Source organism: Malaya genurostris, chromosome 2, assembly GCF_030247185.1.
Source record: "Malaya genurostris strain Urasoe2022 chromosome 2, Malgen_1.1, whole genome shotgun sequence".
NCBI lineage: Eukaryota > Metazoa > Arthropoda > Insecta > Diptera > Culicidae > Malaya > Malaya genurostris.
This window is the reverse complement of record NC_080571.1, coordinates 156,233,596-156,260,875: the sequence shown is the minus strand read 5'-3', so window position 1 is coordinate 156,260,875 and position 27,280 is coordinate 156,233,596. Positions and strand designations below refer to the sequence as shown.

Here is a 27,280-nt window from a genome sequence, read left to right as displayed (position 1 = left end):
GGACATCGAACGGTTCTTCATTAACTGGGACATATTTCCACAGCTGTCCATCTTCCAACCGAAAACCGGAATGTCGATCGGGTTCTTTTTCCATTTCTTGAAGCAACTGTTCATATGAGTTAAGGTTCCGTTTAACGTCTGTTATGGAACAAATGCTTCTTGACAAGGCATCGGGTACTACATTATCTGTACCTCTCCGATGAATAATGGTCATATCTAGGTGTTGTAAGTCTAGACTCCAGCGACTAAGTCGGGAGGAATGTCTCCAATTGTTATTGCGGAAAAAGCAGAAGCATCCGTCACTAACGTGAAGTGGCTGCCTTCTATATATCCCCGGAATTTTTCTATGGCTAGCAGAGCAGCCAATGCTTCTTTTTTCGTAGCGGAATAATTTTGTTGGGCTGTGCTTAGTTTTTGAGAAAAGAAACAGATCACTTTCTCAACCCCTTCCTGGATTTGGGTTAGCACGGCACGATCGCTAGCATCAGTTTGAACCACTAACTCTTTATCAAAATCGGGGTTCGACAGAATCGGTGCTGTGATCAATCGTTCTTTATTATTTCTGAATGCAGTCTCAGCTTCGTTTGTCCACCGAATTACCTTCGGTTTACCAGATAGCAAGTCCGAAAGAGGTGTGGTGACAGCACTAAAGTCCGAAATGAAACGGCGATAATAGTTTACCATCCCGAGAAATCGACGAATCTGTCGAATCGTTTTAGGGGCTTCGAAATCGAGAATTCCCTGAACTTTCGAAGGGTCGGGTCTAATCCCATCCTGCGATAATATGTACTCGAGAAAAGGAACCTCTGATCTACAAAACCGCGATTTGTCTATATTGATCGACAAGTTGGCCTCCTTTAATCGTTTGGCAACTTCCTCTAATAGCTTAATATGTTCCTCGAAATTATCACTGGCCACAATTATATCATCTAGATATACAAATACTTTCGGCTCATTTCCCATATGGCTCGTTTCCCCATTTTTTTTTATTCAATAATATAATTTTTAAGGCACACTGCTTAAGCTCTAAGGTGCCAAGGGCTTGTTTCCCCATATCCATGAAGTTTGATTTGAAATTAAAGTTTTTTGACTTCCACTGTCTAAAAGTGTTTTTATAGGCTGGTTATAAAGAGTAGGGTAAATGTAAGGGCGATCATCTGAAATCACTGATAGGACATATGTTTCTGTGGGTTCGGGTTCATCACGATAATCTTTTTCAGACCCGAATGTTAGGATAATATTATTGGTTGGAACGTGATTTTTAAATTGGCTGTCGTTAAAATCAGATTGGATTGTTACTTCGGGTTGCCGGTCTCCCTCCGGCGTTGTTCGTTTTTTGAACAAAATGGACATTTGTGGGTAGGAAATCCGGTGAACCCACACGCTTGGCAATGCACTTTGTACGGTTGTGTGCATTTCTCGGTCGCATGTTGTTGACTGTGACAATTAAAACATACAAATTTATCATTCAAAGGAATATGGGTGCGAATTTGTGTCTCAAGCCCCCCTTCGAATTGTTTGGATGATCCGGGTTGAATATCAGAACCCTTCCCATTTCTGTTTTCTATGGGAGGCTGATTAGCTAGTTTTGAATTTTTCGGTATATTCTTGTCGTCTCGGTTAAGTGTTTTCTTCCCATGTTTGCCCACGAAATTTTCTGCTTTGAAATTGTTGGTCGGATTGATTGCTCGGGTTATTCGGTACTCTATTCCCACGAAAAAGGTTCGGAAATTTTCCTCCCCGTTGAGTTGGAGCCTCCCGGTTTGCGATTGATTATTAGGTTTTGAAAACAAATAGGTGTTGGTGGCATCGATCTCTTGCCCTGCACGTTGCAAGGTATAAAGATCATCTATTTTTCGTCCAATAAGTGCTCGTTTGTATTCCGATCTTAAATTTCGATGTACCGCTTGTACTATTTCTAGTTCGGTAACCGCTACGGTTAAACTATCGAATTTCTTCTCCATATCGAGAAAAAAGTCAAGAAAACTTTCGCTTTTTTGTTGTCTACGTTGATATATATCAAGTAGCACAAAATGGTCTAAGTCGGGATGTCTAAAGGTGGTCTTTAAACATTCAATTAGTTCGGGATAAGAAGTGAACCTATGTTTATTGCTAGTAAACCACATTTTCGCTTTTCCTGTGAGCAAATTCCCTAACGACCTCAGAAGCTCCGGTTCGGAAATTCGTTCAGCCGTCGTCCAATCGTTCACTTCCCACAGAAAGTCGCTCAATCCTATTCCCCGATCTTCCCCAGAATATTTCATGGGCCATTTTACTACTGGAATGGTTTTCACTCGGTTTGGGATGGGGGTAAAGTTGTAATCTGAGAACGGATTTAAACTAGGAGTTGTTGAAGGAGGATTATTTCTTCGGAGATCAACCCCTAACAAATCGTCTACTGGTAGCTCTACTCTGCCGGAACTAGTTGTTGGTTGAAGAGTACGAGAATCGAAGGGATTTTGAAAAGTCCTGTAAGGATTCTGTGAAAACGCGAAACCGGATTCTGCATTCCTATACTACGACTACTTCTATTACTCCGCAGATCATCGTATGGATTTGGGTAAATTGCATAAGACTCTGAATGAAACGGATGTAGTGGTGTTAGAGATCGTATATTTGAGAAACTTGCAAACTTATTCGGGTTCGACCACTGTACCGATCTCGGAGGACCCCCGGATGTGAAATGAGCTGAAAGGTTGTTCACGGGGGGCGTTCTATCGGTTGTACGTTCCACAGAATCAGTCAAACTATCGTTCTGGAAGTAGCCTGGATGTGGTGTATTATTAACCTCACATAAAGTAGACATTCTTGGATGTCCGGTATTACCCACACCTGTTAGATCTACTGTCTCATTAGATAAGTTTCTCGCCGTATCAAAACGTACTTGCCGTGATTGATGTATGCGAGACGATACTTGATACCGCGGTGTCGACCACGTGGGTGGTAAAAGTCCCCAAGATGCACACGTGACTACTGCAGCACTAGTAACTATTGTCGTTGGTGATGCCGATACAGCCGTTTGCCCAACAGAGAGACTGTTTATATGTATAATTGATTCTACATCACTGTTGTTGCCGCGGAGTCAACACGATTGGCAACACGGCTGAGCGAGGAAACGAACACTGACATTTCGGACAGCAAGGAGGAAGTGACTTCGAGCAAGCAGTGATCGTAGTCTGATATAATACGAATATAATTGATTTTTGTTCAATTAGATGGTAAGAAAATGTTTGACACAGTTTATTTGCATTAATGCTTTAACGAGTGTAGTAACAGGGTTATTGGATTCTTTATGCCACTGATGCTCTTGCCGTCAGTTTGATTTAATTACACTATTTTGTAAGTACTGGTTGAAGTAATTATTCGGGCATATTATAATAAAAATGAATTATTCCAGTTTGAAGCGTAAATACATGTACAGCTATCAAAAATAGTGTTTCATTCGGTTCTGTAGGAACAAACTTCAAAAAAATATGCAGCACGAGGAAGAATTGAACATAACCCCACCGTCGAGCCAAACGTTCAGCTGCGTGGCTTGTTAGCGACCGGACTCCGCAGATAATTTAGTGCAATGCGATAAATGTAACTGCTGGTGGCATTATTCATGCGCTGGCGTGACGGACTCTGTAGAGGGGCGAGATTGGACGTGTTCAAGGTGCCTCCCCGCTCCATCGAAGTCTAGTTCAAACAAGTCCGGATCTAGCCGTAAAGCCCGGTTGGAGCTAAGTTTGCAACGTCTGGAGGAACAAAAGTCACTAGCAAAAAAGCAGCTAGAGCTGGACTTAGAACAACGGTTCCTTACTAAAAAATTTCATTCACTGGAACAAAGTATTCTTGAAGAAGAAAGTGTCGGGAACATGAGTGTTCGTAGTCGAATTGATGAGATCGAGAATCGAGACCGAGCAAATCACGTTTCACAGTGGGTCGATCAGCAGGCGATGTCGGTTCCAAATTCGGAACCAGCTGTTCAGTCGAACTTAGTTATCAGAGATGTTTGCATCCCAACCGTTTTTGTAAACGGGCGACGAGAGGTTCAATCGTTTCAACAGACTCAAGAAGGTGTCTCAGTGCAGTTACTCGAACGGCGGTGCTGTTCCTACCGGCGCGGTTCCTGCCACTACGGCTCCAACTGGTGCGCTCCCTGTCAGCGTTGATCTTATCGGCACAGTTCCTTTGAACGCAATTCCTACCGGTAAGGTTTCAGCCGGCGTGAATCCCGTCGGCAAATTTCCTGTAGGCGCTGTTCCCGTGGGCGATGCTTCTGCAGGCGCAGTTCACAACACAATTCCTGTAGGCGCAGCTCCCACCAGCACGGTTTCTACCGGCACAACTGCTGTTGGCGCTGTTCCTGTTGGTGCAAGTGATTTCAACCCAATACCTACTAGCACGGTTATTCCCGGCATGGCTCCCGTCGGTGCTGTTCCTGTTGGCGCGAGTTATTTCAACTCAATTCCTGTCGGCGCGGTTCCTACCAGCACAATTCCTACTGGTGCGGTTCCTATTGGCATGTTTCCCACGGGAATGTTATCCAATAATTTCCACAATCAATTGACACAACAGCGCATAAGTGAAACAGTTCCAGCGCCGTTGCTCCCGCCACCAGCAGTACAAAATGAAAAAGGTTTCAGTTTCGCACATCCATATGATCAGCTGCGGAATTTTCCCGCGCACTCATCGTATGCCATACCTACCGGTAGTAACGAAATTCCATTCAGGACAGTCTCGACTCGTAGGCCTTCCCCAGAGCAAATAGCTGCTCGGCATGTGATGCCTAGCGATTTGCCGGAATTCTCAGGAGATCCCGAAGAGTGGCCTATCTTCATAAGTAGTTTCAACAATTCAACTCTGGGCGAAAATCTTGCTCGATTACAACGATGTCTGAAAGGCGAAGCCTTAAAGTCAGTACGGTACTACTTGTTGAGCCCAGCATCAGTTCCTGATGTCATTAGGACACTTCAGACACTCTACGGTAGACCTGAGATCATTATTAATAAGTTGATTAGGAATGTACGGGATTGTCCTACTCCAAAGAGTGAACGGCTAGAGACGCTCATCGAATTAGGTTTAACCGTCAGAAATCTAACGCAACATCTCATCTCAGCAGGCCAACATGATCACCTCTCCAATCCCGTTCTCCTGCAAGAGCTCGTTGAAAAGCTGCCGGCGAATGTTAATGGGCTCAGCATTTGGCACATCATTCCGTACCCACGCTAAAATTATTTAGCGATTTCATGTCGTCAGTGATAGAATCCGTTAGCAAAGTGGTATTGTTTGTAGGAAATCGTGGTAAACCGGAGAAGAGTGGACCTGGGAAAAAAGGTTTCCTGCATGCTCACAGTGAAAATACGGTATCACCGAAGAAGGATGTGTAACGAGCAGATTATCCAAGAAAATGCTTAGTTTGTGAAAGAGGAGACCATCGCGTCAGAGACTGTGCAAAATTAAAAGAGAGTAGTGTTGCCGATCGATGGAAAGCCATCCATTCTTTGAAATTGTGTAGAACCTGTCTGAATACACATGGCCGTCGAACATGTCGTAGTTCTGAACGATGCGGTATAAACGGGTGTCAGTTCCGGCACCATCCACTGTTCCATGCAGAAATACAGAATAAATCTACATCTCCGTCTCTTGAGAATCATGCCTTTCATCATTGTGGACAATCGATATTATTCCGGATTGTTCCTATCATCATTCACGGCAAAACAAAATCCGTGAATACTTTCGCTTTTCTCGACGACGACAACGCTCGTTGAAAGAAGTTTAACCGAACAGATAGGCATCGAAGGACCGAACGTTCCTTTGTGCTTGAAGTGGACTGGTGATATGACCCGTTCGGAAGACGAATCCCAGCTGGTCACATTAGAAGTTTCACAGCGTGGCGGACGTAGGCGATATCCTCTGAGAAATGCCCGGACGATAAGTTGTCTCAATCTTCTATCCCAAACCGTACGTTTCGATGAACTACAACGTGAATACGGGCACCTCAAGGGTTTAGAAATTCGCAGTTATGAGAATGCCAAGCCACAATTGTTGATTGGTCCCCGAGATTTGTCGCTGGCTGTACCGCTGAAAGTTAAAGAAGGTGATGATGGACCCATAGCAGTAAAATCTCGGTTAGGCTGGTCCGTGTATGGTAGCCTCTCCGGCACAAGAAAATTCGTAAATTTTCACAACTTCCACGCTTGCGATTGTGAGAGTCTTAACGAAATGGTGCGGGAATACATTGCGACAGAGGACTGTGGTGTAAGTTCAAAAATACTTTTGGAATCCGATAGCGATAAGCGTGCCAACATGTTGCTCGAGCAAACGACCGTTCGAATCGGTAACCGGTTCACGACTGGGTTGCTATGGAGACACGATTACGTAGAGCTACCGGACAGTTATAGGATGGCAATTCGACGACTGGAATGTTTGGAACGTCGTATGCACCGTAATGAAAACGTTAAAGGAAAATATCGTCAAATCGCTGAGTACCAACAAAAAGGTTACGCTCATTGTGCTTCGACTGAAGAGTTGGAATCCGCGGATCCAAGGCGTATCTGGTACCTTCCTCTCGGCGCGGTTACTAACCCCAACAAACCGGGAAAAGTAAGGTTAATATGGGACGCGGCGGCTAGAGTAAACGGTATTTCTTTAAACTCCGTCCTTCCATCGGGACCCGGGATCTTTTGACACCCCTGCCGTCAGTCTTGTTTCTATTTCGGCAATATTCGGTGGCGATCTCTAGTGACATCAAGGAGATGTTTCATTAGCTTCGGATTAATGATCGCGACCAGCACTCCCAACGTTTCTTATGGCGCGAAAGCTCAGATAAAGAGCCAAAAGTATTTCTGATGGATGTCGTCACCTTCGGGGCTACTTGCTCGCCGACATCTGCGCAATTTGTCAAAAACAAAAACGCGTTTGAGTTCACTGATAAATTCCCACGAGCAGTACAAGGTATCATTAAAAACCACTACGTGGATGATTACCCTGACCTTTGAAACGGTCGATGAGGCAAAATCTGTCGCTGAAGCAGTGCGACTGATCCATTCAAAAGGAGGGTTTACCATCCACAATTGGATCTCTAATAGCAAATCTGTACTAGGCCACCTCGGTGAGGTTTCGAACGCAGATATTAAACACCTGACATCGGGAAAAGGCCACATTGCTGAACGTGTTCTGGGTATGCTGTGGCTTCCAGAGAGTGATGAACTTGGCTTTGCTACTTCGTTCACTGAACGTGTTACCGTACCGCAATGAAAATGGGAAATAGGCCGACAAAAAGGATGGTGTTGAAAACAGTAATAAGCTTTTTGATCCTTTGGGATTGCTGGCTACCTTTTTGGTCCACGGGAAAATTCTTTTACAAGATATATGGCGCACTGGAATAAAATGGGACGATTCGGTCAACGATAAACATTTCTAACGCTGGTTACGTTGGATAGATTTAATCAAACAAGTGAGTAACTTCAGAATTTCTCGATGCTTCCTTTCACGACGCCAGTGCAATGCTGTACGACTCGTTGCAAGCACACGTGTTCGTGGATGCGAGTGAAGCTGCATACTCAGCTGCACTATACTTTCGGATCAGACGTTCAGATGGAAGCTTTCAATGCAGTTTGTGGCTGCGAAAACCAAGGTCGCTCCGCTAAAACACGTTACAATCCCACGGTTAGAATCAATGACTGCCTTGTTGGGTGCACGCTTGCTGTTATTTGTCATCGAAAACCATACAATTTCGGTTCGCAAACGGTTTTTATGGACCGATTCTGCTACGGTATTATCGTGGATATGCTCCGATCATCGCACCTATCGACAGTTCGTAGCCTGCCGCGTAGGAGAGATTTCATCAGTTACTAACGAGTGCGAATGGAGATGGGTGCCGATTAAATTCAACGTCGCTGATGAAGCTACTAAGGGACCCTGCTTCGACGCGGGTTGTCGTTGGTACGTAGGACCTGACTTTCTATGTTTGCCCGAAGATGACTGGCCAAAACAACCTACAACAGTCGCTACAAAAGAAGAAATTCGTCCGTGTTTTATCCATCAAGAGACTCTGCCAACAACGTTAATTCATTTCGACCGCTTCTCAAGCTGGAATCGTCTTTCGAGATCGTTAGCCTATTTGGTGAGAGCAATTACCTTTTGGAAGCGGAAGAAAATTGGAGTCGCTGGCACAAGACGGTTAGCGCTGAGTCAAGAGGAGATACGAGAAGGGGAAACATTGATTTGGAAACTAGTTCAAAGAGAAGTATACACCGATGAACTGGTACTTCTATCGAGAAACGAACTTCTTCCTGAAAAGGAACGAATGGGACTCCTGCGATCAAGCAACCTGTACACGCTGTCACCGAAATTGGGACAAGATGGCCTAATACGCTTGGATGGGCGTATAGGAGCAACTGAATTAGCATCTTCGAATGTAAAATACCCTGTCATACTTCCTACGTCACACCGTGTAACGAACCTCTTAGTTGACCACTATCATCGTAAGTTCTTACATGGAAACTCGGAAATTGTATTCAATTATTATTATGTGCCAAGACTTCGCGTTCTAATCAGAAAAATCGCGAGACAATGTAAGTGTTGCAAGGTACAGAAAACACGACCGGCTCTGCCAAGGATGGCACGTTTGTCGCCTTATGTACGGCCGTTTAGTTTCGTGGGTCTGGACTATTTCGGGCCTATGTTGGTGAGAGTCGGAAGATCGAATGCGAAAAGGTGGATCGCGTTGTTCACCTGTCTTACGATACGAGCGGTACATGTAGAGGTAGCTCATGAGTTGTCTACACAGTACTGTATCTCGTGCATACGTCGGTTCGTGTGTCGCCGGGGACCATTCCATAGAAATTTATTCCGACAATGGGCAAAATTTCGTGGGAGCCAATCGTCTTCTTAAAGAACAGATTCAACAAATCGAAATTTCGACTTCCGAAACTTTTACTAACGCTCAAACTAAGTGGGTTTTCATACCCCCTTCTGCGCCATACTGGGGAGGCTCCTGGGAGCGAATGGTGAAATCTGTGAAAGCTGCTCTAATTAACCTTCCTCAAGACCGTAAACTTGACGATGAATCCTTGCAAACGATGCTCGTGGAGGCAAAATATATAGTCAACAGTCGTCCTTAAACCTACTTACCTCTCGATTCGGCGGAACATGATGCATTGACCCCTAACCATTTCCTCCTCGGCAGTTCGAATGGCCTTAAGCAACCAGTTTCTACGACCACAGACAAATACTCCATTCGAAACTCTTGGGATTTGATTCAAAGAAATCTGGATTGTTTTTGGGCCCGCTGGATACGTGAATATCTTCCGACGCTAACAAAACGTACGAAATGGTTTGATGAGGTTCGGCCCGTTTAACCAGGTGATTTGGTGGTGATTATTGATGAGGCGCGTAGAAATAGTTGGATTCGTAGGCGTGTACTGGAAGCGATTGCTAGTTCAGATGGTCGAGTCCGTCAGGTACTAGTTCAAACGTCTTCGGGAATATTCCGTCGGCCAGTGTCGAAGCTCGCCGTGTTAGACGTTGGCGAAGTTGGTAAAGATGAGTCATCCACCCATCCTTACGGGGGGGGGTATGTTGCCGCGGAGTCAACACGATTGGCAACACGGCTGAGCGCGGAAAAGAACACTGACATTTCGGACAGCAAGGAGGAAGTGACTTCGAGCAAGCAGTGATCGTAGTCTGATATAATACGAATATAATTGATTTTTGTACAATTAGATGGTAAGAAAATGTTTGACACAGTTTATTTGCATTAATTTTTTAACGAGTGTAATAACAGGGTTATTGGATTCTTTATGCCACTGATGCTCTTTCCGTCAGTTTGATTTAATTACACTATTTTGTAAGTACTGGTTGAAGTAATTATTCTGGCATATTATAATTAAAATGAATTATTTTAGTTTGAAGCGTAAATACATGTACAGCTATCAAAAATAGTGTTTCATTCGGTTCCGTAGGAACAACTGTATAACGATTGAGCAATCGAACTTAAATGTGTTGATCATGTGTCATCAATCACTGAAACTGTTTGTGGAAATTCTACTACGCCGCCTGAGGCGCCCCGCAAATCAGCTGTTTATGAAATTAAATCTCCAGTGTTGGTGGCTGTGTATGTATGGGTTCCCACACCAGTTACCCCAACAACGCTGGAAACGGAACATACACCAGGAGGAAGGGAGGGAAGAATATTGTCGTTCACCTCGAAGTGTCTCAAATAAATCTGTACTACCTGTGTAAAAATCCAATTCGCATCATTGGCCCACTCACTTGTTCCAAAGGTTTTCTTAAATAATTTTAGTCGATTATACAAATGCAACAAGCCTGTCTTTGACATATCTTTAACTAATTTTTTGGAATTTATTTCATTGCAAACTCGTTCTAGACGATTACGGCATAGCAATAATTCGTTTCTCGGGTCACGCTTGTATGCGTATATTCTGTTTAAACCTTCCACCTCTTCGCGTAATGCATTTTTCAATTTTCTGCGATTAACACTTACGCCACGTTCTTTATCCTTAAGTAAATTCCTAATTTCGAGCTCAAAAAATAGTTCTTCCTCTGTTAGAAATGTTAACGACATATACTCCAAGTAAGCTCTATCTAAATTCATTTTGTTTTTCTAAATTTTACTTTATTCTTCCTCAACAAATTATCTCCTGAGTGATACGCCGCTCCCGAAGTGCTTGCCTATAGTATCTACCGAATAACTCAACTGCTATTAGATCGAACGATCGGTACGATTGTCGCACACACTGAAATCAACTTCTTTCTGGCTGTCTCCTGTGTGTGATCATTCACACCAGATTAAAAGCCTACTGTAAGTGATTGTGATTTTTTTTATCAAGGTCACTCTCACCGAACAAATAGCACCAAAATCTAATTGAATTGATAAGAACAGGACAGGCTTACAACCATTTAGAGTTGATTTTTTTATCTTATTTTTTTTCAAACACCCTGAATACTCCCCTCAGTCCAATGGACAAAAATTAACTCTGATAAAAACAATAGGTAATTATTTCCGATGGTTCGCCAAATGTAAGTTAGGTTTTGATCTAACTTAGCTTAGAGCATGCGACTTACCGGATCTCATCTCAGGGGCTGCCTACACTTATGATTTTTTTCCTTTTCCCGGACGCGGGGTTACCAGTTCGAAGGGTGTGATCAATTCTATCCACGTTTGACTGGTTTCGCGAATTCACTTTCGCGGTTCCCAACGGTATTTCACTTAGGCCTTCTGTGCGTCTTCCAAATTTTGGGACAACTTATTCACGTCACCCCGAGTGCCACTTATTATGTCTCGATTGGAGTTTTAGGCGATTCCACGTGCCAACGAATGGCGCCCTGTACACTATCCCAACACTGTACACTTTATATTTTCCCCTGGCGTTTGTTTAACGAATAAAACTCTCGGAGGTACAAGCCTTGAAAACCGATTCCAGGCCGTCTCTAACGTCCTTTACCAAGATCACGCTCACTGTTCTCAGGACTTCGTTCGGTATCGACGCCGTTCTTTTTTCACACCGCGAATTTATCATCGACCTTTCCGCTTCACGACTCAGAACCAAGAGAGCCCTCCTATCCGGCCTCGATCAGTTCCTCAAGAACTGACCGTTTTTGTTTTTATCGTGCGTATTGGAACTTCCTTCGCTACCAAGTACGAATGCGATCTTCTTTTTTGGTAACCCTCGGTGCGCCGATCGGGAAATTTAATTTGAATTTATATAAACCAATAATCTAACTCCTACATGCAAAATAATGTTAACAATATTTTTGGTAGATTAATTTATAACAATAATTTTATTATTTATGTGACATGGTATCAGGTTACATTGTACAGACACCAAACAAAAACTAATCGTACGATATGCGTCAAAATTTGACAGACTGTTTATAAAAATGTAGCCAACGTTGAGAGAATAGAAGTTTACCGATTGGACAAGCGCGGGAATTTTAAAATGAAAATTACGGTTCTTGTTTGATTATATTAAGGTACAATTGGTCAATTGGTTTCTCGTCAAAAACATTTACAGTTAATTAAAGGGCAACTGTAATTTTATGTATTATTTAGTCACTTTTTTTCACAAAATACAATGATTTTACAAAATATACTCACAACGACTACAAATATTTTTCGTCAAGTATGGTGTAACATTTATAATAGTTGGTTAAAAAACGGCTACTCTACACTAAAACAAAAAACAACACATACGAACGCAATTTGTTTAGTAATTCAATTCGTATTATTTATCTTGCCAAGAACTTTTTTTTAAATAATTATTTATTGGAATATGAGTTGAAATTAAATTATTAAGATTTAAATTGGGTGTTCAGCCACAAGTGATGACTTTTCAGCCCTATTATATACATGATTTGGTTATTACCATGAAGACATCATTTGCTTCCGCAATTCTGAGATTTTTGTGTAGGGAAAATTCTAAACCTACTTGTATTGTGTAATGGGGAAAAGGAACTTATATACTAACTTACTAACTAATACAGAGAGCGAATCGATTCAATTAAAGATTGCATCGATTTTTATCGGAATTTGCTAATAATATTATGTGACATTACATCTAATGGTTCTATATTTGTGAGTCTGTTTAACTCATTTGTACTAAACCAGGGAGGACGCTTCAAAATCATTTTCAGAATTTTATTCTGAATCCTTTGAAGCGTTTTCTTCCTGGTGGAACAACAACTTGACTAAATTGGTACTGCATAAAGCATGGCTGGTCTGAAAATTTGTTTATAAATTAACAATTTGTTTTTTAGACAGAGTTTAGAATTTCTGTTTATAAGAGGATATAAACATTTAATATATTTATTACAATTTGCCTGGATTCCTTCAATGTGATCCTTGAAAGTGAGTTTTTTGTCATACGTTAAACCTAAATATTAAGCTTGATCAGACCATGTCAATTCCAAGCCATTCAATTTGAGAATGTGATTATTGTTTGATTTAAGAAAAGAAGGAAAGAGAAAAGATAATTAATTGCGTTTTTGCTGCATTTGGTTTAATTCTCCATTTTGACAGATAATCACTGAAAATATTTGAACTTCTTTGTAGGCGACTGCAGATCACTCTTAGATTTATACCTGTTGCTAACAGACTTGTGTCGCCACAGAATAGCGATTTCTAACAACCAACGGGTAGATTTGGAACATCAGAAGTGAAAATATTATACAAGATTGGAGCTACGCTCAAACCCTGCGGAACACCGGCTCGTACGGGTAGCAATTCTGATAGCTAACCTGAAGAGTACGATCAATTAAATAATTTTGAATCATTTTGATCAAATAAATAGGAAACTGGAAATCAGACATTTTTGCTATCAAACCTTTGTGCCAAAGACTGTCGAATGCTTTTTCTATGTCTAGAAGAGCAACTCCAGTGGATAACTCAGAAGATTTATTTGATTTTATCATGTTCGTTACTCTTACAAGTTGATGAGTAGTTGAATGTTTATGACGACATCCAAACTGCTCTGGTAAAAAAATTGAATTCTCATTTATATGAGACATCATTCTCAGCAAGATATTTTTTCAAAAAGTTTACTGATAGAAGAAAGTACGCTAATTGGTTGATAACTTGATGTTTCTGCTGGGTTTTTATCAGGTTTGAGGATAGGAATTACTTTAGCGTTTTTCCATATTTTTGGGAAGTAAGCAAATGAAAAACACTTGTTGAAAGTTTTAACCAAGAGTCTGAAGGAAATATCGGGAAAATTTTAAATAAGAACATTCAAGATTCTATCATTACCAGGAGCCTTTATGTTTTTAAGTTTCCTAATAAATGACATAATTTCATCAAAAAAATCAAAATGTTCATTTTCAATAGGACTCACAACGTTCAAATTAAAATTGTGTACACTCTCGAACTGCTGAGCAAGTTTTTGAGCTTTTTCGCCATTCGTAAGAAGTATTTGATTTCCTTCCTTGAGAGCAGGAATTGGTTTCTGAGGTTTCTTAAGAACCTTAGACAGTTTCCAGAAAGGTTTAGAATATGGTTTAATTTGTTCAACTTCTTTAGCGAAATTTTCATTTCGCAAAAGAGTAAATCTATGTTTATTTTTTTTTTTGTAAATTCTTAACTATGGTTTTCATCATCACGAGAACGTTGATATTGTCGTAGACGAACATTCTTCAACCGAATGAGCAGTTGAAGATTGTCATCGATGACAGAAGAATTTAATTTAGTTTGAGCTTTGGGAACTGAAAGATTTCTAGCTTCGATAATGTAATGATTCAAATTATCAATTGCTGTGTCGAAGTCCGTAGATTTTTTAAAAATAGTTTCTTGATCCACATCATTTTCAATGTGAGATCTGCAATCCAACCAATTAGCTCTATAATAGTTGAATATAGAACTAATTTTATTAATTATAGCTTCGTTGGAAAGTCTGAATGTTACAGGAAGATGATCTGAGTCAAAGTCAGCATGTGTAATCCGTTCACTACAAATGTGGCTTTGATCTGTTAGAACCAGATCAATTGTAGACGGGTTTTTCACGGAAGAGAAGCAAGTTGGATTACTGGGATGAAGAACTGTGAAGTAACCAGCTGAGAGTTGATTATGAAGTATTGTACCAATACTGTTATTTTAACTACAATTCCACTGGACATGCTTAGCATTTAAGTCCCCTATTACGAAAAATTTCGTTCGATATCTTGTGAGTTTTTGCAAATCGCCTTTAAAGAAATTTAATTGTTCGCCGGTGCATATGCTCCAGCGATGAAATAAATTCCATGAATGGTTTCAACTTCGATTCCCAAGCTTTCAATAACTTTAGTATCGAAAAAGGGTAAAATTCGATGTTTAATTTGCCGTTGGACAAAAATGGCAACTCCAAAACCCATTCCAGTAAACCTGTCGAATGGGGATTGCTTTTCAATTTGACATTTGGCTTAAGAAAAGTTTCTGTTACAATGGCAATATGAAAAATTTTATTAGCTCTGAGAAACTTATAAAATTAATCTTCACTCGATTTGAAAGATTTTAATGATTTCACGAGGTCGATGTACCTGTCAATAAATTGTTTTCGTTAGAAGACGAATTGGAAGGCGTACCTGTTTTTTTAATTAAATTCGAAGAAATAAGTACCTTAGAAGAATTAGGCGTGGCATTTGTAACGGTTTTTTGATTATCAGATATGTTCTGTAAATTTAAGGTCGTTGATTTGACTTGTTGTCTAAGTGAACGAGCGATTAAATTTTTTCCCTGACAGGACATTTAAAATAATTGGATTTATGAATTCCATCGCAATTTGAACATGAAAATTTATCTGTGGTTTCATTCATTGGACAAACGTCTTTCGAATGCGATTTATGCCGTTTTTAATGTTCGCAATGAATTTTAATGTGGGAAATGAAACGTACTTTTTCAAATTGTTTACATCACTTCGATTGAAGTGTATTAAGTAAAGTTCATGGGAAATTCCAGAGCGTGGTTTAGAAGTACCATTCGCTCTTTTTTCATAAGCATTACTTGGGAATGGGCAAAACCAAGCAATTCATTGCCGTTTCAACCTTCCGAGTGATCGGACGAGGTTTGTGTTTACTGCGAAAGCGTTGAAATCCAGTGCCGTGTGTGATAAAGTGATCGGACGATCGAAACTAGATCGCTATTGTGTAATAGACAATAGTGCTTTTTCCTGTGAGAGGTTTTATGCACATTATATACTGAAGCAGTGCATTGTTGTGAGCGGACGATCGAAACAGTACCGTTAGCCGGTGATTGTTTGATCGATCAAAACAGTTCCAGCGGTGTATGTGATATCACTGTGCGGATTACAAAAGAGTGTGCTTTTTCCTCTCGGAGGTTTTTTGCACACCATCGAAGCGGCGATACGCCGAACAACGAGGGCTGGGCCTTTGTGGCCCCGTTGGATTTATGTTAAATATTATTATTTAGTTTTTTTCCTCCCTGCATTCGACCGTTCTATTTCTCCCCGAAAAATTTATTTCTGCGCGGAGGTAGCTCCGCAACATGTCAAATTTAAATCCCGACCCCCCCTTTCTCGATAATCAGATGGAGACTTCTGTTGGCAGCAATAAGTCTCGCATAAAGAGTTATCCCGATGGGCTTGCACTCCCGGCAGGGCCTTACGCGGTTTATTTCCGGACCAAGTCTCAGGAAAAAAAATTAAATATCCTAAAAATATCGCGGGACCTGACTTCGCGATATAATAATGTAAAAAGTATTGATAGAATACGGCCAGACAAGCTCAGGGTCTTGTTTACTAGCTCAAAACAGGCTAATGAGCTTGTACAAAAGGATCCTTTTACGCTGGAGTACCGCGTCTACGTGCCAGCTCGCGAAGTCGAAATCGACGGTGTGGTCACCGATTCGAGTTTGACTTGCGAGGACATTCTTAAGTACGGGGCGGGTTGTTTTAAGGACCCCTCACTTAAGAACGTCAAGATACTGGACTGCAAGCGATTGCATTCAGTATCGATCGCAGGGGATGGAACAAAGTGTTATCCCCAATCAGACTCTTATCGCGTGACCTTCGCCGGATCGTCTTTGCCTAACTTCATCCTCTTGGACCGGGTTCGTCTGTTTGTACCTCGAGTAATGAATTGTACTAATTGCGAACAATTGGGGCATACAGCTACCCATTGCAGCAATAAGCCCCATTGCAGTAACTGTGGGGAGGCTCATGCGAATGGCTCTTGCAGTTAGGATTCTGAAAAGTGTCTCTATTGCAAGGAGGGTCCGCATGACATAATGGCATGTCCTGCGTACAAACTGCGAGGTGATCGAATGAAGCGTTCCCTAAAGGAGCACTCCAAGCGTTCCTTCGCCGAGATGCTTAAAAGTGCCACCCCTCCTAAACAGACAACGAACCCATATGCCTGCTTGTCAACTGACGAGAGCGATTCTGACGACCCTTTGGAAGGGCCATCCTCGGCGGTCCCTCATAGCTGTAGGAAAAGAATCAATAAATCCTCTCATAAGCTACCTAGTAAGGGTTCGAAGGTGTCTTCCGAAGGGCTTCGAAAAGTTACAGCTAACGTGAATCGGGACACACCACAGAAGCAAAAAGCTCCTGGTCTCGGAAAGCTCAATTCCGAGATGGAATTCCCACGACTTCGAATGCTTCAAAATGTTCCGTAATTTCTTTCTCACGTAAACGCACAGTAGTTGTATTCGACTATACCATTTCCCAGACTATTCTCAAACGAGAATCGACTGTCAAGGACTTAGGAGTTCTGTTGGATTCAAAACTTAATTTTAAAAATCACGTAGAGTATACGATCTCTAAGGCTTCCAAAATGCTAGGATTCATATTTCGCATTACAAAGAGCTTTAATAACATATATTGTCTTAAAGCACTATATTGTGCACTGGTTCGCTCTATACTCGAATATGCTGCAGTCGTCTGGGCTCCCTATTATCAACTCGACATCCAACGCATAGAAGCTATTCAGCATAAATTTATTCGGTTTGCCCTTCGCAGTCTTCCTTGGAGGGATCCCAACAACCTTCCCAGCTATAGTGAGCGCTGTAAACTTATCGATTTAGACTTGTTATCCGTACGTCGAGACATCTGTAGAGCTATTTTCGTGGCGGATTTGTTACAATCTCAAACTGATTGCTCCGAATTGTTACATAAACTGAACCTAGCTATGTATTTTCGCAATCTCCGAACTCATCCATTTCTCAGAATTCAATCTGCTCGCACTAATTACGGCTATAACGAACCGTTTTCTAGTATGTGCCGTCTATTTAATCGATGTTCTCACTTGTTCGATTTTCACCTATCTCACAACACCGTGAAAAAATCGTTTCTGAATTACTTCTCTACTTCTTGAGTATTGAGGTTAGCAATAGGGATAGTTTTATTTATCAGTAATAAGTATATGACATGGTATCTGCTGGATTATTGTGATCTTTCCCACTCCGCCTCTTCACAACCTCCACTGGAAACTAACTAGATTCGCTCGTCTAAATTAACTCGGTCGTCCATTCTACTTTTTTTGTCATTCACCATCCGTTTTTCGATCACTAACCAGATCTTCATGCCGATTCTAACCCTGTCGTTTTCTCTGTCTTTCACCATCTTTTTGGTCACTAATTAGATCTACACGCCGATTCTAACACCGTCGTTAGCCCACTCTCGCTTACCAACCCACCCCCTCACCAACCCTTATATAACATTTACCTACCTACTTTTTTCTTCTCTCACCTTTTAAGCAAGAGCGCTATTACTGCCCTGCAATGTTTAGTGTCATCAACTAGTTATAGATAGGGTTATAGATTTAGTTTTAATTGTTAGTGTTAAGCCCAAATGTATCTGTTGGATCATTGTAATCTGTTGATACAAATGATGAGGAGGTTTTATGCCTGCTGGAGAGAGAGAGACAGATTGCCAAATTTCATCTCCATCGGGCTTTTCCCTGCTCCAAAAGAAATAAAGAAATAAAGAAATAAAGACTTCCCGTGACTACAAAATCCCCAAGCGTCCCAGAAAATCTACCAGAGAACCAACTAGGTGCTGGACTTATCAAGTTCTCTGATGTTGTGGAGTGGATTTTTACAACTTTCAATATTTCAGACCCTCTTAGAAGCATTTTAATTGCATTCATGCCAACAGTAAAAACATATTTGAAGCAGTTGACTGCAAATTTGCCCCTTCTCTCAGCAATTGTATCCGTCGATGGCTAAATCATCCACCGAGGTCACGGATCTAATCACTGTTTTACAGTGGAATTGCAGAAGTATCATCCCAAAACTAAATTTCTAGTAAATAATTTGAAATGTGACGCATTTGCATTGTGCGAAACTTGGCTAACTTCTGAAATACCCTTAAACTTCCACGATTTTAACATTATTCGCCTGGATCGAGGTGATCCCTACGGAGGAGTACTTTTGGGGATCAGCCTCCGCGTATAAAGTATTTAGAAAAAATGGAACACCTGATAAATACCGCAATTACGCGGCGTTAGACGTTAAAACTAAGAACTTGATTAGAGCCAAGAAACGCGCTTACTGGCGTCGGTTTATAGACGGCTTAACGAAAGAAATATCTATGAGCACTCTTTGGAACACAGCCCGACGAATGCGCAGTCATAACACCACGAATGAAAGCGAGGAATATTCCAACCGCTGGATATTCGATTTCGCTAAAAAAGTATGCCCAGACTCTGTTCCGGAACAGAAGATTACCCGCGCCGCGACACCAAATACAAACGAAACACCGTTTTCGATGGTAAAGCTCTCACTTGCCTTTTTTTTAATGTAACAATAAAGCCCCGGGATTAGACAGAATAAAATTCAACTTGTTGAAAAATCTGCCTGACCCCGCCAAAAGGCGCTTGCTGAATTTATTCAACAAGTTCCTCACGGGTAATATTGTCCCACACGACTGGAGACAAGTAAGAGTTATCGCCATTCAAAAACCAGGGAAACCAGCCTCCGATCACAATTCGTATCGGCCGATTTCTATGCTTTCCTGTATCCGCAAGTTGTTCAAAAAAATGATTCTTTTCCGTCTAGACAATTGGGTCGAAACTAATGGTTTACTTTCAGATACACAATTTGGTTTCCGCAGGGGAAAAAGAACGAACGATTGTCTTGCGTCGCTCTCAACAGAAATTAAAATGGCATTTGCTCGTAAAGAACAAACGGCGTCAGTTTTCCTAGACATTAAGGGGGCTTTTGACTCAGTTTCTATAAATATCCTATCTGAGAAGTTGCATCAGCATGGTCTTTCGCCAGTTTTGAATAACTTTTTACATAATCTATTGTCTGAGAAACATATGTACTTCGCGCATGGTGATTTGTCAACAATACGATTCAGCTACATGGGTCTTCCTCAGGACTCATGCTTAAGCCCCCTTTTATACAATTTTTACGTAAGTAATATAGATGAATGTATCAACACATCTTGCACGCTAAGACAACTTGCCGACGCCAGCGTTGTGGCTATTATAGGACCCAAAGCTGCCGATCTCCATGAACCATTACAAGATACCATCGACAACTTGTCGACATGGGCTCTTCAAATGGGTATCGAGTTCTCTACGGAGAAAACTGAGCTGGTTGTATTTTCGAGGAAGCGAGAACCAGCACAACTACAGCTTCAACTAAGGGGTGAAACCATAGCTCAGGTCTTCACATTTAAATATCTCGGGGTCTGGTTCTACTCCAAAGGCACCTGGGGATGTCATGTTAGGTATCTGAAACAAAAATGCCAGCAGAGAATCAACTTTCTTCGTACAATAATCGGATCATGGTGGGGTGCCCACCCAGGAGACCTGATCAGGTTGTATCAAACAACGATATTGTCAGTGATGGAATACGGATGCTTCTGCTTCCGATCCGTGACGAACACTCATTTCGTCAAGCTGGAAAGAATTCAGTATCGTTGTTTGCGTATTACCTTGGGTTGCATGCAATCGACTCATACGATGAACCTCGAAGTGCTGGCTGGCGTTCTTTCATTGAAAAACCGGTTCTGGGATCTCTCATATCGTTTGCTCATTCGATGCGACATTTTGAATCCTCTGGTGATTGAAAATTTCGAAATGTTAGTTGAGCTTAACTCTCAAACCCGTTTTATGTCCTTGTATTTTGATTACATGGCTCAGAATATTAATCCTTCTTCGTTTGTTTCCAATCTTCCTTATTTCTTGGATACTTCTGATTCTGCTGTGTTTTTCGACACATCCATGAAGAAAGAGATTTATGGAATTCCGGATCACGTACGCCCTCGAGTGGCCCCTTATATCTTTAATAACAAATTTAGAACAGTCAATTGTGAAAATATGTTCTATACTGACGGATCAAACATCAACAAGTGCACAGGCTTCGGCATCTTCAATCAGAACATCACCGCTTCGTACAAACTCAGTGATCCGGCTTCAGTTTACGTCGCAGAATTAGCTGCTATTCAGTACATCCTCGAGATCATTGAAACCAAAGACCATTACTTCATTGTCACGCCATGCCCAAAGACCATTACTTCATTGTCACGCACAGTCTAAGTTCAATAGAAGCTCTCCGGGCAATGAAGCAAGGAAAGTATCCCCCATATTTCCAGGGGAAAATACGGGAAAACTTGCGAATTTTATCTGAACGGTCTTATTCAATATCGTTAGTCTGGGTCCCTTCGCATTGTTCCATTCCGGGCAATGAAAAGGCTGACTCACTGGCTAAAGTGGGCGCATTAGAAGGTGATATTTATGAAATACCTATCTGCTTCAATGAATTTTTCAGTATTTCTCGTCAGAAAACTCTCGAAAGTTGGCAAACTTCATGAACGAATGACGAACTGGGACGATGGCTACACTCCATTATCCCTAAGGTATCGACGAAACCTTGGTTCAAGGGGATGAACGTGAGTCGTGATTTCATTCGCGTTATGTCGCGGCTCATGTCAAATCACTATACATTCAACGCACATCTCCGGCGTATCGGGATCGTGGAGAACGGGCTCTGCACCTGTGGCGACGGTTATCAGGACATCGAGCATGTCGTGTGGTCGTGCGTAGTGTATCGCGACGCCAGGTCGAAGCTACTGGAATCCCTCAGGGCCCGAGGTAGACCGCCTGAGGTTCCGGTTCGGGATGTGTTGGCGAGTCGGGATAGTTCATATGTGCTTTTTATATACCAGTACCTTAAACACATTAATATGCAAGTGTAATCTGTTACATCTCGCTCAGAAAGTATAATCTCCACCTACAGGTTCGACACTAACATCCGCCCGATTCTCTCGAACCCAGTCCTTGTCCACCATCTTCATTGGAGCTAAGAAGATCTTTTTTTGTCACTAACTTTTTCGTTCCCCCTTCCCTGTTTCTTCTCCATCTCGATGGCAACTAATTAGATCTCTGTCGTTTTCAAACATTTTGTTCCACACCCCCTTTTTACCCCGTTTCCCACAATATTTACTTTTTTTCATTTTCTTCCGTAATATCACTATCACCGCCTACGGAAGACCGCTCCAGTCGATGACCAGCATGCGTGCCACCCGCCGGGCCTTCGTAGCCTAGTTTCCCGCGGACCCACACGGACCGAAGAATGCGGCCAACATAGAAAATTACCAACGCCATCTGGAATCATCTCATCCTAAATTCAATTCACCGGCCACTACCGATCGCCAGCTTAAAGCTGGATTCTCGAGAATCCGCGACCCCGATACTACATTATATAATTATACTATTCTAGTTTTAAGTTAGACGATAATTAAGATTAGTAAATACCCTTGGCATCTTAGAGCTTAAGCAGTGTGCCTTAATATTATATTATATTATTGAATAAAAAAAAATAAAGCAATTATTTTATTTCATTTTTAATTTCATCAGTATTTTCATTCATGTGATAAGCCTTTCAAGACAGCCTTGAAGGGTCTATTTGATTTTACATCACATGAATAAAATTAATGAAGTTTCTCGGACAAATATCGAATAAGACGTTCATAATCTTCCATTCCACCAACCAAGACTCGACATTCTTCTCTTTGTCTGATTTGAAATGAGACTTTTACTTCCGGGAGAAAAGTAGAAATCTCAGTACGTTATGCTTTGAAGTCGGAAATCATCACCGTCACTGATGGCATAGATTGTTGTTTCTTCCCAGAACGACAAGCGTCCATTTTGGGAATTTTTGAAGAATTTTCTTCTATGTCGCTGCAATCGGACTCAGGAAGAATCTCGTAAATATTGTTAGGCGGCATAAAATCAACGGAAGGGAAATCCTTCCGTTGTCTTTTTACATTCAGATTCTATAAGATTAGAAAAATGTTGAATAACGGATTGTGATTTATACCGTATTGAGTTAATTTTAGGCTTAGGCTTGTTGCCTTTCCGGTTGGACGCAGGCATTTTTAAAATGAATCAAATTTGAAATTAAATTAACTAGGCTAAATTAGTCTTTGATTAGACTCTTAGTTTGGAAAAGTCTTGATCATGACTGATTTTGTGGTAGTCTTAATAAAGACTGATTAGTTCGAAGAATAGTTCTTTTAATAGCTAGGCTTTAAAGGCTGATTAATTTCTTAGTCTTGAAAAAGACTGATTATATTAGAATATCACTCTTTGTATAGCCTTGAGAAAGGCAGACTAATTTTTAGTCTTTAAAGAGACTGTTAGTGATTCAGGAAGCCTTGAAAAATACTGAAGCCTTGAATCAATGAAACTCTAAGTAGCCAGAAAAAATTTCCAGGAGCCGCGTGCGGTGCGACTTACACAAGCACTTGCCACGCACATCAACTTCGATTGAGCACTGAAATATTGCAAGCAGCGAATATGGAAGACAGTAGAGAAAAAATTAGAGTGAGACAGATGAGTAGTGATAGACAGCGAAATCAGAGGAGAAATGTAAGGAGGGATTGACAGTTAATGTGAGAGAGAGAGCAACAGACCAGAGTATACAACACTCAAATTTCGCGTGTCGGTCCTGAAGTTGAACTGTCAGTAAGTAAACAAACCCAACGTGGACAGTATTTAGATATTTAGATCTCTTCATCACGTTGATTCCCTCACCTCGGCGCCTGCAAAAAATTTTAAAACGAAACCCGAAAAATGTGCGTTTAGGTTTCCAATGTTTGAAAACTAACGTATCTCTTTTCTCTAAAATGAATAATACGACTCCGAAACTTGTCAGACGGAATGTCATCTATCGCATTCCCTGCATTGATTGCGATAGTTCTTACATTGGTCTGACTACACAGCAACTGAAACAACGGTTGCCTGGACATCGTTCATTGATACAACGATATCAAAAATTCAAATGGTCTGATTCCGAAAAGATAGAGAGCAAAACAGATGAGTTAAAAAAACGCATTGATGGTTCATATGATCGACAATGAATACAGTTTTGATCTGAACAAAATCAGAATTCTCGATCAAGAAAACAGAACTAATGCTTTACAAATATTGAAAATGTGCCATATTTTTACTGACAGCTCAACCAATAACCGACACGTATAATTTGAATGGTGTATACTCCGGTCTGTTGTTCTCTCTCACACATTAACTGTCAATCTCGCCTTACATTTCTCCTCCGATTTCGCTGTCTATCACTACTCATCTGTCGCACTCTAATTTTTGCTCTACTGTCTTCCATATTCACTGCTTGCAATATTTCAGTGCTCAATCGAAGTCGATGTGCGTGGGAAGTGCTTGTGTAAGTTCTTGGCAAGACAAATAATTCGAATTGAAATTACTGAACAAATTGCATTCGTATGTCTCGTGATGTGTTTTAGTGTAGAGTTTTTCAACCAACTATTTTAAATGTTACACCATACTTGACGAAAAATATTTGTAGTCGTTGTGAGTACATTTTGTAAAGTCATTGTATTTTGTGAAAAAAAAATGTGACTAAATAATACATAAAATTACAGTTGCCCTGAAGATGACCTTCGTAACGTTGGCCTTTATCGAAAAATAAATGTTTTTGACGAGAAATCAGTTGACCAAAAAGCGATCTCTTTATTTGAAACTTTTTTTTTCTTTATATGTATAAGTTATACTTGATTTCGACAGAGGTGATAGTCGTGGAAAACTGGAAAACGACTGTCTCAGTCTTATAATACAAACGAATGTTGTTTACTTGGCCTTTTTCAAGGAAAACTGGAAAATTTTATTGTGTTACATTGACAAAAACATAAATTGAACAATACGTTGAATAATACAGTGTAAAAACTTACTAAAGTCTATCTTTTATAGTCGAAATGTCAATGTCTGACGCTAAGTTGTGTGATTAATTTTAGAACATGCTCTAAGATGCTACGAAAATAAATTATCATTTACATAAATACTGAATCAATAAATATTTAAAACAACTTTTACTATTGATTGCATAGCAAATATTTTTTTGCATAAATTAAGTACAGTGTCACAACTACTAAATTTAACGACTATTCTGAAGCTTTCATCATGGTGATCAAAAAGGCGGGTGGGTAATGTCAGAGACATAACTGGATGTCGTGAATACGAAAACAACTGACATGTTCCTTAACACCTTCGAATATCAATTAGTTGATCAATTGTATGAATTATGCAAACATTCCCCTTTTTCACATTTTTTGCAAAAACAAAGTAAGCTTCACTTGATCTCGATTACTGTGAATTTCACTCAGCGAAAAGAGCACAAATCTAACCAAACTGTTTTAGATTTGCACTAAACTGAGGATATTTACCTTAGACTTGAGAAAAACAATTCCAAATAGTTCTTTAAAAAACTTTTAGAGCCATTAGAACGGCTGATTTTGTGTGATGCTCTTCACCGTTGTTTTTTCACCAATGAAAATGACTGGCAGCTGTGACGTAATCGCTCTTGTCGGTAGCTAAACTAGCTTTGCAAACGACAGAAAATACATCTGCTCGCAGTGGCGATAGAATCCAAACTGATTCAATTTTTGCTAGGAGACTTCTTTTTACGTGATTTCGTTTGTAGCTTTTCCACTAATGGGCGGTCTAAACGGCTATAAAAATAGCCGCATACCGAATTTTAGTGTCGATTATTTCATTTCGGATTCGCATAATTTATTGAAAGAAAACATCTATATGCTGTTTAGATTCGTTTCTAGCATTCAGAAGGACCAAATTGGGGAACTCACTACGATATTCACCACTATTCGGAACATTTTCCTCGAACGATTTGTTGTACAGCAGCAGATATTTTGTTCTCTTCCTGAGAACGCGTTCTGATTGGCTGGTGTTGACATGGTTTTCAATAGTGTACTATTCAAATACTTCAATGCTTTTTCTTTACACGCTTAAGTTGAAAAATTTCGATTCTATTGGTAGTTAGATTGTATAAATCCTTTCACAGATCACTGAGCTATGAGCTTTAAAAATACGAGAAAGGCAAAACGCACCTTATGAATTATCCTCTTTGATACTCGTTTATACCAAACATTTCAAAAAAGTTTAATTTTGAATTTTTTGAGATTATGTCACACAACTGAAAATTTTATCATAAAATTGTGATCATATTCCCGATGGCATGTAGCAAAAATTATCTTGATTCGTTAGATACAACAAGAGATATTCACGATCAAAAACTTATCACTCTCTCAGAGGGTAAATTTTGAAAAGGCACCCCATAGTAAAGTAAGTCGTATTCACGACAAAAACAATGAGCTTATCAACATTATTAAGTAATGTATCGTTGAAAAGCTCAGCAAAGTGCTGCGTAGTATAAAGTAGTATTGGTGTTCATCGGAGAGTTGTCATTTCTTATCATATTTGATGGATTTGATAGAATGTAGAATACCAGCGTAAGTGGTGTTGAGGCCTTGTACATCGGTGCGATGATTAACTGTTATGGTGTTATTGGAAATATGACACATTTCCAACAAAGGCAAAGCTGTAGATCGCAAAGATCGATATATGATCTTTATTTTCTCCAATGCAAAATTGTGTCCTTCGTTGATGGTGTGATGAATGAGTGCTGTTTTTTCTTTTAGCCTTGTGTGTGGTGGTGGATTTATCGGTGATTTCAGTTTCTTTAGCAAATTAATTGTGTGTGAAAATTGTTGATAAGCCGGTTTATGAGTGATGATGGATAATTATTTTGCTTCAGGTGTTGGTATGTGATATGTTTTTGTTGATCTGCTAATTTATTTGTAGTTAAAGCGGTAATTCGTTTTATGAGATTTAAGACTACATTGATTTTCATTGTCATTCGATGAAACGAGTGATAGTTTAACAACCTTCCAGATGCAATGGGTTTGGAATACTACTGTGTGCTTATGGTTTGATCTTCATTTCGTATTAGTAAAGTTTCCAGAAAGTTTTTGTTCTGATTCTACTTCTACGGTAAATTTTTAGCTGCCCGAGGAAGAAATCGAAACAAATGATGAGCCAAAATAGTTTTATACCATATATTTCCATAATTATTTCGAAGGGAGAGTTAAAGTTTTTAGTCGACACAGGAGCGAACAAAAACTATATCTCTCCGACTCACGTCAACATTGGAATAAGATGAACCACCTTCTACAGAAACGAATATCAAAGGCGAATACATGATTAACAAATCAGCATCAATAGATATTTTACAAAATGAAATTTTACTTTTTCAATTTGCATAAATTTTTGATGGCCTTATTGGTTACTAGTCGTTACGCGAAATCAAAGCCACACTTAATACATTCACCAATACCTTAAAAATCAGTAAGAAATTAATTAAAATGAAAAAAATGTTTCCAGGAGAACAAAATTTGAACTTAACCGAACACAAATTACTATTCGTCTAGATACCCGTGAAAAAATGGTTTATTCATAATAGATCAAGAAATCGATCTCAAACATTTTTCAATACTACCAGGACTACATG

The 27,280-nt window shown here is 40.3% G+C and overlaps 2 protein-coding genes across 6 annotated transcripts in view; both read left to right on the top strand.

Moving 5' to 3' along the window:
* Positions 1-27,280, top strand: part of LOC131429748 (dynamin) — a 1,035,717-nt gene that overhangs the window by 116,756 nt on the left and 891,681 nt on the right. The gene's annotated exons all lie outside the window — the stretch shown is intronic.
* LOC131429749 (uncharacterized) lies at positions 2,484-12,052 on the top strand. Of its 2 annotated transcripts, none has more exons than XR_009229450.1 (2): positions 2,484-9,714; positions 9,773-12,052. XR_009229450.1 is itself a non-coding variant. In XM_058594082.1 (2 exons), the coding sequence occupies exon 2, from the start codon at positions 7,595-7,597 to the stop codon at positions 8,879-8,881; it is 1,287 nt and encodes a 428-aa protein (XP_058450065.1). In that variant the 5' UTR covers positions 2,484-3,339; positions 3,398-7,594; the 3' UTR covers positions 8,882-12,052. The 2 variants fall into 2 exon arrangements, 1 of the variants encoding a protein (XP_058450065.1); XM_058594082.1 differs by having other exon boundaries at positions 2,484-3,339; positions 3,398-12,052.